The 12,813-nt window shown below is 41.9% G+C and overlaps 1 protein-coding gene across 1 annotated transcript in view; it reads left to right on the forward strand.

Annotated features, from left to right (window-relative positions):
- Window positions 1-12,813, forward strand: part of ITGAL (integrin subunit alpha L) — an 88,033-nt gene that overhangs the window by 33,637 nt on the left and 41,583 nt on the right. The window contains exons 3-7 of the mRNA XM_087714046.1: window positions 1,769-1,863; window positions 4,440-4,504; window positions 8,989-9,103; window positions 9,352-9,482; window positions 11,122-11,267. Of these exons, the coding sequence (XP_087570172.1) occupies window positions 1,769-1,863; window positions 4,440-4,504; window positions 8,989-9,103; window positions 9,352-9,482; window positions 11,122-11,267 (552 nt within the window). The remainder of the gene's footprint in view (window positions 1-1,768; window positions 1,864-4,439; window positions 4,505-8,988; window positions 9,104-9,351; window positions 9,483-11,121; window positions 11,268-12,813) is intronic.

Here is a 12,813-nt window from a genome sequence, read left to right on the forward strand (position 1 = left end):
AAACAGCCAGATTCGGGTACCTTTCCAAATTCTGATTTATGACAGTTGGTTAATTAAAATTTCCCACACAGTCAAGGTTAAGTTATCAGTTGTCAGTGAGAAGAAGTGTTTTTTTTTCTTGTTTTTGGGAGTTGCTTCAAAGCAAAGTAAATTCTTCCGAATGTTTTGTTTCTATTTCAAATCCAAAACCAAATTTAGAGTTTATATTTGAGTGGGTTTGTCACTTCTCTGCTTTCTCCTTTTCTGTCCAAAATTGTTTCAAGCGAAATAGCTTTGGGGGGGGGGGGTCGCTGATGTTTCAACCCTCCATTCTCCTTTTCTTTCTTTCTTTCTTTTGGAGAAAGTCCCAGTCTGACCATCAATATTATTTATGTTCTCAATATTTCTTTACCTTTACCAGGTTTGATTTACGGCTGTGGGTTAGATAAATTTTCTTACCATTCTTTCATCTCTTCCTCACCCTCCTGTTCATTTGCTTAGACAGGAAGTCAGCATCTTGTCAGCCATATTGCCCCCACTATGATTCATAAGGCAAAACTCCGACCTGTGAAGGACCTGTTGCCTCTGGGTCCCTCTGGGTCTGGTGAGACACTGCCCTTCTTCGCCCACCCCCCACCAGGAGGGTTCTGATCCAAAAAAGGATCACCAGAGTAAGTTTGTCAGACAGGGTACGTGTGAGGCTCTCCAGAGCTCACATTTCCCACATCTGTCCAGCTGGAGAACTTCCTGTCAAATATCTATTTAGGCATGTTTTGGAGGCCGGGCACATACACGGAAGGCACGCATGCAGGCAAAGCGCATGCGCGGAAGGCTGGGTGCATGTACAGAAGGGGCATGTGCGCCCGCTTCGCACGCACATGCACATGAAGTGGGCGGGCGTACAGGCGGCAAACCAGTGTAACTTAATGTGCAACCCACTGCAGACTGTATTGCTCCATTCATTGCTTTCAGTGGGAATTTTAATATAGGGGAATGACAACTTGGTCTGGCAACTTCATTCTATTGCAAATATTCAGATTTTTTTTTTACAAATAACTAGGTAAATGCACACAATCTGTCATGAAAACATGGAAACCGGCAAGGTGTGGTTAGCTATTTATTTTGCTTCTTTGCATGGAGCAGAACAAATGAGAATGTTCTTTCAGAACCTTCAGGAACTTATTTATTTATATATCTAATTAGAATTTACTTTTTTCATCATTTGATAAACAGCAGGGATTGGCTCATGGTCAATCATTCCCTGCCTGTTGTTCTACCTCTTCCAAGAAATACAGGACCGAGTTGATTTTCCAACAGTTTTTTTTAAATTCTACTTTTATTTTACTCCAAAAAAGTTAAAATACAAAACACTCATTTTTAAAAGAAACAAACAAGAAAGAAACAACAAAACAAACAAGATATCAAAAAGAAAAAATGTATTAAAAAAGATCAACACACATATATATATTCACATATTGTTCCCCCTAGTTGAATGCTGATAAATATATTACAATATTAGTTTCCTACCAGTTGCAAAACAGACCCAAAGAATTTTAAATTACTAATTCTATAGTTTTTGCAGGTTGTCATCTATATACTATATTAATAACAAAATAATTATCAGGAAGTACAATAATAATAAAAAAGATAAGTTTAAAATTCCAAAATTGGTTTTCCAACCCTTTTGAGTGGGTGGGAACAGTAACATGCAGCGTTGTTGTTGGAGTTATTAGGAAAAACATTAACTTGTTATTATTAATATTATCCCACCCCCTCTATTCTCTTCCAGGGTCATTGTGGGAGCCCCCGGTGAGCAGAACTCTACAGGCAAAGTGTACCAATGTAATTTGAAGAGCCAAGACTGTGAGGAAATTCAACTTGAGGGTAAAATGAAGGATTTTAAATTCTTCGCGGCTGTGAGTAAAAGGCCCATTGAAGCATACAATACAATACAATACAGAACAATAGCAGAGTTGGAAGGGACCTTGGAGGTCTTCTAGTCCAACCCCCTGCCTAGGCTGGAAACCCTATACTGTTTCAGACAGATGGCTATCCAACATCTTCTTAAAGACTTCCAGGGTTGGGGCATTCACAATTTCTGAAGGCAATTTCTGTTCCACTGATTAATTGTTCTGTCAGGAAATTTCTCCTCGGTTCTAAGTTGCTTCCCTCCTTGATTAGTTTCCACCCATTGCTTCTTGTTCTACCCTCAGGTGCCTTGGACAATAGTTTGACTCCCTCTTCTTTGTGGCAACCCCTGAGATATTGGAACACTGCTATCATGTCTCCCCTAGTCCTTCTTTCTATTAAACTAGACATATCCAGTTCCTGCAACCGTTCTTCATATGTTTTAGTCTCCAGTCCCTTAATCATCTTTGTTACTCTTCTCTGCACTCTTTCCAGAGTCTCCACATCTTTTCTACATTGTGACAACCAAAACTGAATGCAGTATTCAAAGTGTGGCCTTACCAAGGCATTATAAAGTGGTATTAACACTTCACGTGATCTTGATTCTATCCCTCTATTTATGGAGCCTAGAATTGTGTTGGCTTTTTTGGCAGCTGCTGCACACTGCTGGCTCCTATTTAAATGGTTGTCCATTAGGACTCCAAGATCCCTTTCACATATACTACTATTGAGCAAGTACCACCTATACTGTACTTGTGCATTTTGTTTTTGTTGCCCAAATGTAGAACCTTACTCTTTTCACCACTGAATTTCATTTTATTAGATAGTGCCCAATGTCCACGTTTGTCAAGATCCTTCTGTATCTTAAGCCTGTCTTCTGGAGTGTTGGCTATTCCTGCCCGTGACCCGTCAAAACCACGGAGGACAAAATCGCACTCGACGAAAGCGCGCATGTGACGTCATCACAGCGCGATGAAAAAAATTAAAAATTTAAATAAAATTAAAATTAAAGCAAGCCGATTCACATAAAGGTAAGGGTTAGGTTTAGGGTTAGGGTTAGGGTTAGGTTAAGGGTTAGGGTTAGGTTTAGAGCGTTAGGGTTACGTTTAGCGTTAGGTTAAGGGTTAGCGTTAGGTTTAGCGTTACGTTAACGGTTAGGTTTAGGGTTAGATTTAGGGTTAGGTTGAGGGTTAGGTTTAGGGTTAGGTTTAGGGTTAGGTTTGGGGGGGTTAGGGTAAGGTTTTCGCTTTATTTTTACATTTTTCGATCACAGCGCGATGTTTTCGTCGCGCTGTGATGACGTCAAATGCGCGCTTTCGGCGAGCGCGATTTTGTCCTCCGCGATTTTGTGGTGGAACCATTCCTGCCAGCTTGGTGTCATCTGCAAATTTGATGAGTTCCCCATTTATTTCCTCATCCATACAATAATGGAGAAAGGTCACGGTTTTCTAAAATGTAGAGAATGCTGTGGTGGCGCAGCAGTTACAATGCAGTACTACAGGGTGACTCTGCCTACAGCCAGGAGTTTGATCCTGACGGGCTCAAGGTTAATTGAGCCTTCCATCCTTCTGAGGTAAGTAAAATGAGCACCCAGATTGATGGGGGAACAATATGTTGACTCTGCAAACAGCTTAGAGAGGGCTGTAAAAGCACTGTGAAGAGGTAAATAGCAATCACACTTAGACATATACCGCTTCATAGTGCATTACAGCCTGTCTAAGCGGTTTATGGAGTCAGCATATTATTGCCAACAATCTGAGTCTTCATTTTACTGACTCCAGAAGAATGAAAGGCTCAATCAACCTTGAACTGGTGAGATTTGAACTGCCAAATTGCAGGCAGCCGGCAGTCAGCAGAAGTAGCTTGCAGTATTGCATTCCAACCACTATGCCACACGGCTCCTAAAAGTCCTATAAGCCTACATAAGTCTACGTGTAATTGCTAGTGCTAAAAGCTGCAGTCATGATTGTAGGATGCCTCTATGTATGTGTAAGGACAGCAAGGGAAGAGAAGAAGGTAGTCAGAGGCTGGGTGCAATATTCTGAAACAGACCTAAAGGATTAATATCTATAGATACAGATAGTCCTCAATTTACAATCATTTGTTTAGTGATCGTTTGAAGTTATAACAGCACTGAAAAAAGTGACTTATGACCTGTCCTTACATTTACAATTGTTGCAGCATTGGTCATATGATCAAAATTTGGGCACTTGACAATCAGCATATACTGTATTTGTGATGGTTGCAATGTGACGGGTCATATGATTGCCATTTGCGACTTACCAGCTGGCTTTTGACACGCAAACTCAGTGAGGGAGGCCAAATTTGCTTAACAACCATGTGGTTCATTGAACAACCAGGGTGATCCACTTAAGAACTATAGCACAAAAAAAAAAAAAGTAATAAAACCAGCAAAAACTCACTGAACCTACCTTGCTTAGCAGGTTCTGCTCCCAATTATGGTGATAAGCCAAGGACTACCTGTAAGTAGGAAATCTAGATTATATCTCAAATTAACTAATCAATCTCTTTCTCTCGCTCTCTTTTTGCAGTGAACTCCCCAGTACCCCATCTGGGCATGACTCTGGCACGCAATATGCAAGGAAATAAAATGATTGTGAGTTTGGTCTGGAAGAGAGGATAAATTTGGGCACGGGTTTAAACTGCTCTCTGACAGGCAGAGATAGATCTTTAAAACTGCTTCCCATCCCTGAATCAATGTTGGAAGAAAAGCAGTATTTAAGTGGACATAAATTAAAATGCAGGCAACATTTCATCATTCATATATTTTGAGCTGGAAATTATTTTGGTGGTTAATTAGTTCCTGTGTTATGAAAAACAAATTATTTTGAGTAGTAAATAATCTTAAATAACAATCTCCCCCAAAGTTTCAATTCCAAACCTAACAGGACACCCATAAAGCCTTATGTATCTGATTATGATTATATCATGATTTATTGATATCTTATCATTTATCACTTGTTGTTTGTATCTTATGATTAATGATTGTAACTATGATTTATGATCTATGACCTATCACTTTGTTGTCGTCTGTTGTACACAGAGAGCTTATACACCAGATTGAATGTTCTGTTCTGTTCTGTTTTTTCTGTTCTGTCCTGACCTGTCCTGTTCTATTATCAGAACACACAAAGCTTGAAACACCCAGATTTTTGAAGTTTACTGTTCTCTCTCATAATCTACTTCAAATCTGATGGACAGATAGACAAACAGATCAAAGGAATATCCAGAGGATTACCTATTTCAGGATTTATAGCAAAAACCAGTGATGGGAAATCTGGAAACAATAATCTTACAAATACAATCAGGAATATGATCTATCCAATCCCTTATCCGCAACCTAAGTTATGTGACTAGCACATTCATCATTATCAAAAAAGATAAAACCATCAGTAATTCCTTTCATGGAATCTGATTCAGAACAGAGAGAGCAACAAGTCTTCCTGCACACACAAGGAAAACTATGGCAAACAACAACCCCAAATGGGCTGCAAAACTCACACTGATCAAGTGCTCAAGTAGCACAGCAACAGCCCAATAGTACATAAGAGAGAGAAGCTATGTAAAAAGTGTCTACTGCCAAGTAAAAACACGACAGTAATCCAAAATTCCAAAAAGCAGAAGTTGACTATCTGTATAACACATCCCAAGACAATGGATATCCGTATAACATCATCAAAAAGTTTTATCCATACATCCAACAACTATCCAAATCCCTAACCATGAAAGGGATACCCTATATGAAAAATATCTCTTTGAAGCTTCCACAGTACAATCCTAGGCATCATGATAGCCCATAAAGCAGTAGTTCCCAAACTTTTTCAGTCCACCGCCCCATTGGTGCTAGAAAATGATCCTCAGTGCCCTCCACCCAGTGGTGGAATTCAATTTTTTTTACTACCGGTTCCGTGGGCATGGCTTGGTGGGCATGGCTGGGGAATCATGTGACTGGGCGGTTTGCACGACGGAAGGAAGATAGTAACAGTAAAATTCAAAACTGTAACAATTAATTGCACATTTATTCAAAATCCAATTAGAAAACCTTTTTAGTTAATGTTAATTCAACAAAATTGTTGAACATGATCTGTTTTTTCTTTGAAGATGTTTTGGTGCTCATCCAAGAAGTGTCTTCAAAGAAAAACCAGAAAGTCCAGTTGCCTCTTGAAAAAGCACCTTTGGGATTTTGAAGCATGATGAGATGACCAATTAAATAAAGTTTCGTTTTACAAAGTCGTTGTGGGCTTGCATTGGTGTAATTAAGAAAGCACCAACATTTGCTTGAATTTTTTAATAATTTTTTTTCACTAAAGAACCATGGGGATGGAAAGGGAAATATAGACAATGGAGTCCAATCCACTTCCTCAACAGATTGAAAGCAAAAAATAACTCTAGCAAAATGTAGCCTTTTACCTCTTTGGGGAATCATTTTCTTTTTTTAAATTATTATAATTTTTTTTTATTTTTCCCAATACAACTCATGCAAACACACGTATGTTTTCCACACTTTTAACTTACATATTTGTGATTCCTTATAACTTCTTTAAGCTAAACATTTTTAGTACAAATCAACGCATTGACATATATATCACTAATGCAGTTTCCTATCTCTTCCATTGACATAATTAAAACCTCTTCATAAGTAAAGTTCAGTTGTCTCTCTCTCACCTCTTCCTCCCTCTTTCCCCCTTTCTCTCCCTATCTTCTTCCCACTCTCCTTTCTTTCTCTCCTCCCTCTCCATCTTTCTCCCTCTCACTTTCTTTCTCCCTCCTCCCCTCTCTCACTTCTTTCTTCTTTCCCTCTCACTTCCTCCCTCCTTTTCTTCCTCTCTCTCTGACTTCTCCTCTCCTTCTCTTTCTCTCCCTCCCTCTCTGCCCCCCTCCCTCCCTCTCTCCTTCCCTCCTTGTGAAAAAAGAAATAGCTTGGCAAAAAAGAAAAACTTTTCCCCTTCTCCTGGCTGCACTGTTGCCTCCCCCCCCCCTAGATTTTAAGGTGAATGCTAGGCTCAGCTCTGCAAGGGAGAGGCCAGAAGGAGGGAAATAGTTTAGAAAAAAAGAAAAAACTTTTCCCCCTCCTCCTGGCTGCTCTGTTGCCCCCCCCCCGCCCCCGCCCTGGATTTTAAACTGAATGCTAGGCTCAGCTCTGCAAGGGAGAGCCCAGATGGAGGGAAATAGCTTGGGAAAAGAATAGATACCTTGGCTGGGATGTGGGGGAGGTAGCTAGAATAGAAGCAAAGGAAGACTCACTGGGCAGAGATCTGCTGGGCTGTGTGGTTGAGATAAGCGAGGGAACCAGGCCGGAAGTGCTCAGCTGACTGGCGGCCAACAGAGCCCCAGGCAGATTTGCACCCTGCAAGGGAGCCACCTCCAGCACTCCTCTGCCGCCCCCTTTACCTCTTAACACCTCTCTACTGCCCCCCTTGCCTCTTAGCGCCCCCCACAAGTCATCCCACCCCCCCCAGGAGGCGGTAATGCCCACTTTGGGAACCACTGCCATAAAGCAACAAAATCTATCCAGACCATCAGAAGCAACCCAGAGGCCGGCAGCCAAGGAAGATGTAACAGGAATCATCTCTAAGTGGAAGGACAGTGAAAACCACTATGTGGGGCACAACAGGCAGAAAACTGAGAGAATGCATGCACAAACATCAACTGATAGTCAGGAGACACAATAAAAACTCCTTAATTTCACAACACACTAACATGTTCAATCCCAATTGCAAATGAGAAACGTAGACATTTTAGACCAAGCCAAATCCACAAATATCAGAGAATTCCTACCTTGGCATTCTTTAATAGGTTCACAACCTTCTTCATCGTCCCAAAGGTGCTTTTTCAAGAGGCAACTGGGCTTTCTTCATTTTTCCTTGAAGACATTTAGCTACTCCTCCAAGAAACCTCTTCAGTTCTGACTCAGAATTGAGGAAGCTTCTTGGAGGAGAAGCGAAACGCCTTCAAGGAAAAACGAAGAAAGCCCAGGTGACTTTTTTAAAAAGCACCTTTGGGACAACCATGACCTGTATGACTGAGAATCTTCAGAGACATCCCACACATATTAAGAGAAGCACCAAATGAACAAGAATAATCAGAGAGATTATGCCCACCCAAAAACCAATCAGGGAAGAAACAACACCCCAATCAACACCCCAATCAAAATACCACGTATAAAGAACCAGCAAACTCTGCTCCTCCCTGCATGGATGATGTTCTTCAGCCTGGTGATGAAAGGTTTGCAGGAAGGAGAACAAGCTTAGAGAACACCAAGAACTCCCCAAAATCAACATAAACAAACATAAAATCTGATGGTTGCTCTAATCTCACTGAGCATTGGAATAATTAAAATTGTTTCTAAAATGAAAACTGTTCAGAAATTTCCAGAAAACCAAGAATGAGAAATCCAAGCATATTTCTGGGGGCCATAAGATCTAGAGAGAAGGGGTCACACCAGAGAAGGTCTGTTCCATCCATTATATCATTATTCTGCTCAGGGCCAAAGATGACTCATTTAATTTAGCTAAGGCCTCTCCAACTTGTCAATTTGATGAGTTGGGCTTGGAATCTCTCCTGGGGTTACAATCAGAGGTGGTATCCAGCAGGTTCTGACCAGTTCTGGAGAACCAGTAGTGGAAATTTTAAATAGTTCGGAGAACTGGTAAATACCACCTCTGACTGGCCCTGCCCCCATTTATTCTCTACCTCATCATCCTGTTTGATTAGGAGGGAATGGGGATTTTGTAATATCCTTCCCCTGGAGTGGGGAGGGAATGGGGATTTTGCAGTAACCTTCCCCTACCAAACCCACAAGCCATGCCCACCAAGCCAAGCCACGCCCATAGAACTGGTAGTAACCACTGGTTACAATCCTCCACAAAATTCTAAATTTTAAGGATATCCAGAAGAGCATAAGTCATAGGAGTGGTTCATCCTGGACAAATGATCTACATTGCTCTTCTGGATCTCTTTTCTGGAAATCCCAACATCCCTTTTGCTTTTTATATGACCATTAACCTCTGCACTTCTTTGTCTCCAGTTTCCTTAATTTTCTTGATAACAACAGGAACAGTAAAATGTTCTCTTCTGCAGGCATGTGGGCCGGGCGTTGAACAACATTGTGACAAAAATCTCTACGTAAGTGGAATCTGCTACCTGTTTGACACCAAACTGCACAACCCCCAAAACATAACAACTGGATATCAAAGTAAGGAGATGCATTATTATTAATATTTTAATTTTAATGGTTAATATGACAGAGAAAAGGATTTATTAAACACTTGGGGAATATTGAATTGAATCTAGATTAGTTTCTGTTCAGCTTCACATATGCCCTTATCCGGGGGGGGGGTGGGTCTATTTAATTTTTGGCCAACAGGAATTTCCTCAACAGTCTAGAAATCCCAACTGCCCCCTTTTCATCTGAGACATTCTTTCTTTTCTTTCATCCCACAGAGTGCCTGAAAGGCAAAGTGGACCTGGTGTTTCTTTTTGACGGGTCAGCCAGCATGAAAACATCTGAGTTCATGACTATCAAGCAGTTCATGATTGACGTCATGAAAGAATTGTGGAACAGTTCTGTACATGTAAGATGTTCTTACTGAGTACCATGTACTGGGTGGGTTCCACATAAGCGTGACCCGACAAAAGCGCGAACGTCATAAGTGCGGCGACAAAATCGCGGCGCTAAAACTGCGATGTCAAAAGCGCGTCGACAACAGCGCGCCGACAACAGCGCGCCGACAGAAGCGCGATTTAAGTTAAGGTAAGGTTTAGGGTTAGGTTTAGGGTTAGGTTTAGGGTTAGGTTTAGGGTTAGGCTTAGGGTTAGGCTTAGGGTTAGGTTTAGGGTTAGGTTTAGGGTTAGGTTACAGCGCGCTTCTGTCGGCGCGCTGTTCTCGGCGCGCTTCAGGGCTCATTCGTCGCTCCTTCGTCGCGTGGTTTTGTCACCGCAGTTTAGTCAGGCGCGCTTTTGTCGTTCGCGCATTTGTGGTGGAACCCCACATAAGAACCTTGCATTTTTAAGAGGCAGAATTAACTTACTAGCCATGGAAAAATTTCCTTCCTTCCTTCCTTCCCTCCTTCCCTCCCTCTCTTGCTCCCTCCCTCCCTCCCCCCTTCCTTCCTTCCTTCCTTCCTTTCTTCCTTCCCTCCTTCCTCTCCAGGGATGGGATTCAATTTTTTTTACTAGCAGTTCTGTGGGCGTGCTTTGTGGGCATGGCAGGGGAAGGATACCTCAAAATCCCCATTCCCACCCCACCCCACTAACCTGATTTCCAGCTCCATTCTCCTGTTCAGAGCAACAGAAGAAGATCAGCAGGGAGGCAGCAGGGGTGAGGCCAGCCTATTTCCTGGTTCTCCAAACTACTCAAAATTTCCGCTACCTGTTCTCCAGAACCTGTCAGAACTCTGTTCCTCTCCTCCCTCCCTCCGCGCCTCCTATCCATTCCTCCCTCCCTTCCCCCCTCCTTCCTCTCTTTCCTCTTTCCTTCAAAGAGTATTGCTTTATTACAGCCTGAAAATATTTCGTATATCAGAGGACATAACCATCAAAAACATTAATTTGATTCTATAAATTCACACAATAGGAGGGAGGGAGGAAGGAAAGGAAGGAAGAAAGGAAGACACTTGATGTTGAGACCACCCTATTTCTGCTGCAGTGTTGCAATTGTGGATCCATAGGTATAAAGTGGGTCCACTGCAAGAGTGGATTTGTGCTGGCATTACTAACAGTGCAGCGCGTAAAATGTTTTGCATATGCGCATGCACACAACATTAGAAAAGGGGAAAAAATACATTTTTCAAATGAAGATTGTTCTGTGCATTTGCGGAACAGAAAATCAAGATGGCGCCGCCACGCACATAACCAGTTCGGGTGCGTGCCCGGCTGAGTTACTACCTACACAGCCGAACCGGTCCGAACCAGCAGGAACCCACCTCTGGTCCAGTGACTCTGATTTCATAAAGGGCAACTTATGAGATGTTGGTTTAAAAAAAAGCATTCAAAACGACTCTGCCTTCATTAAGGAGACTTCCTTAATTATAATCAGGGCTGGGAAATTCTTCTTACTGTTTTCAAGATTTTGTGTTGAATCCAGATTAACCTTAATTATTTTCAACAGCACCCTTTCATCTGACCACTTTGGCAATGAGGGGCGTGCTAGGGTTTGCAAAAGGCTTTTCCAGCCATGCCATTAACTCTCTCTCTCTTTTTCCACCTTTCCAGTTTGCTGCTGTGCAGTTTTCAGAAGATGCCAAACTTGAATTTGATTTTAACGACTATACCAGCAATCGAAATCCTGAACAGCTCTTGGCCAACGTGGTTCATGCCGAGCAAATAACAAACACCTTCAGAGCTATCAAATTTGTGGCGTGAGTAGTTTTCCTTTTGGTGGCAGGAGATTTGGGGTAGGGGGGGAGGGGAGCTTGAGAAGAAATCCAGTCAAGTTGGAGATTTAAAATGGTGTGTCTTTTCTAAAGATTTAGATCACAATTGCATGGAAACATCTGGTGATTAATCAAGCAGGCCATCCAGACCTGGAACGTGGGTTGCGTTGGAGGCTTTAATTACAGTTTGAAATGACATTTTGCCTAATTCACTTGGCCATGTTGCCCAAATCTCTGGTTAGATTAGTGGGAAGTTGAGTGGCATTCCTGGTTCTGATATTCCCACCAGAATGAAATGGGGACATAAAGCTGAGAAGGAATACGCAGTTTTTCCTATCTAAAACATCTTGCAAGTCACTTGTTACTTTTTACTGTCTTAAGAAAATGTTTGAAAAACAAAATCTGGACATTTCATTCATCCAGCCATGATGAAGTAGAATTACCACAGGTGGCCTGTGACGTGCCATGTTATCTGACACTAAAGCCATGGTTAAATGGTTTAGCCATGATTATTCCCTGGCTTAGTTTACTGTGTTGTACAAACCAGTTCATAAACAATGCTACACTCCGCATCTAGTTTGGTGATGGGCAGTACAAATTCTGTGCTGTGGTATGGCAAAAGATAATGTAGTCCTTGACTTACAACCACAATTGAGCCCAAAGTTCCTATTGCTAAGTGAGACAGTGCCTTTGCCCTATTTCATGACCTTTCTAGCCACAATTGTTAAGTGAACCACTGCACTTTTCCCCCTTAAAAGAGCGTAGAAATGTTGGTGCCTTATACACCGAAAACAGCCATTTTTGGCCTCCCAAAGCCCCGCCCCCCTGCATCCCATTTTTGTGAAAAATGGGCTGTGTTTTTAAAAAACTGAGGCTTTTTTGGCTTCCCTCAGCCCTCAGCAGCCCTCTGTAGGCTTCAGCAGGGGTGGGGCAAGGTAAAAATGCCCCCGTTTTTGTGGAAAATGGGCAAAAAATGGGCTGTTTTTCATAAAAAGAGAGGTTTTTTGCCTTCCCTCAGCCCCCAGCAGCACTGTGCAAGCTTCAGCAGGGCTAGGGCAAGGCAAAAACAGGGGCATTTTGTCTTGCTCCAGCCCTGCTGAAGCCTGCACAGTGCTGCTGGGGCCTGAGGGAAGGCAAAAACTTTTTTTCTTCCTTACCTCTTTGAAAACTTGGTGCATCTTATACACCAGTGCATCTTATTGTCTAAAAAATATGGTAGTAGCACGGTTGTTAAGTAAATCTGGCTTCCCCATTGACTTTGCTGGCCAGAAGTTCTCAAAAAGTGATCACATGACCCCGGGACACTGCAACTGTCATAAATATGAACCAGTTGCCATGCATCCAAATTTTGATAACATGATCATAGGGAAGCTATGTGAAGTTGTGAAAAATGATCAAAAACTCACTTTTTTTCAGTGCCGTTGTAAATTTGAACAGTCACTACACAAATACTTGTAAGTCAAGGGCTACTCATATTAGCTTCCAACTTTCCAAATTAGATACCTTCCATAAATAGCAGCCTTAATCTCAA

This window comes from Thamnophis sirtalis, unplaced genomic scaffold (assembly GCF_051295495.1).
Source record: "Thamnophis sirtalis isolate CommonGarterSnake01/CBP01778 unplaced genomic scaffold, rThaSir2_p1.2 scaffold_4, whole genome shotgun sequence".
Taxonomy (NCBI): domain Eukaryota; kingdom Metazoa; phylum Chordata; class Lepidosauria; order Squamata; family Natricidae; genus Thamnophis; species Thamnophis sirtalis.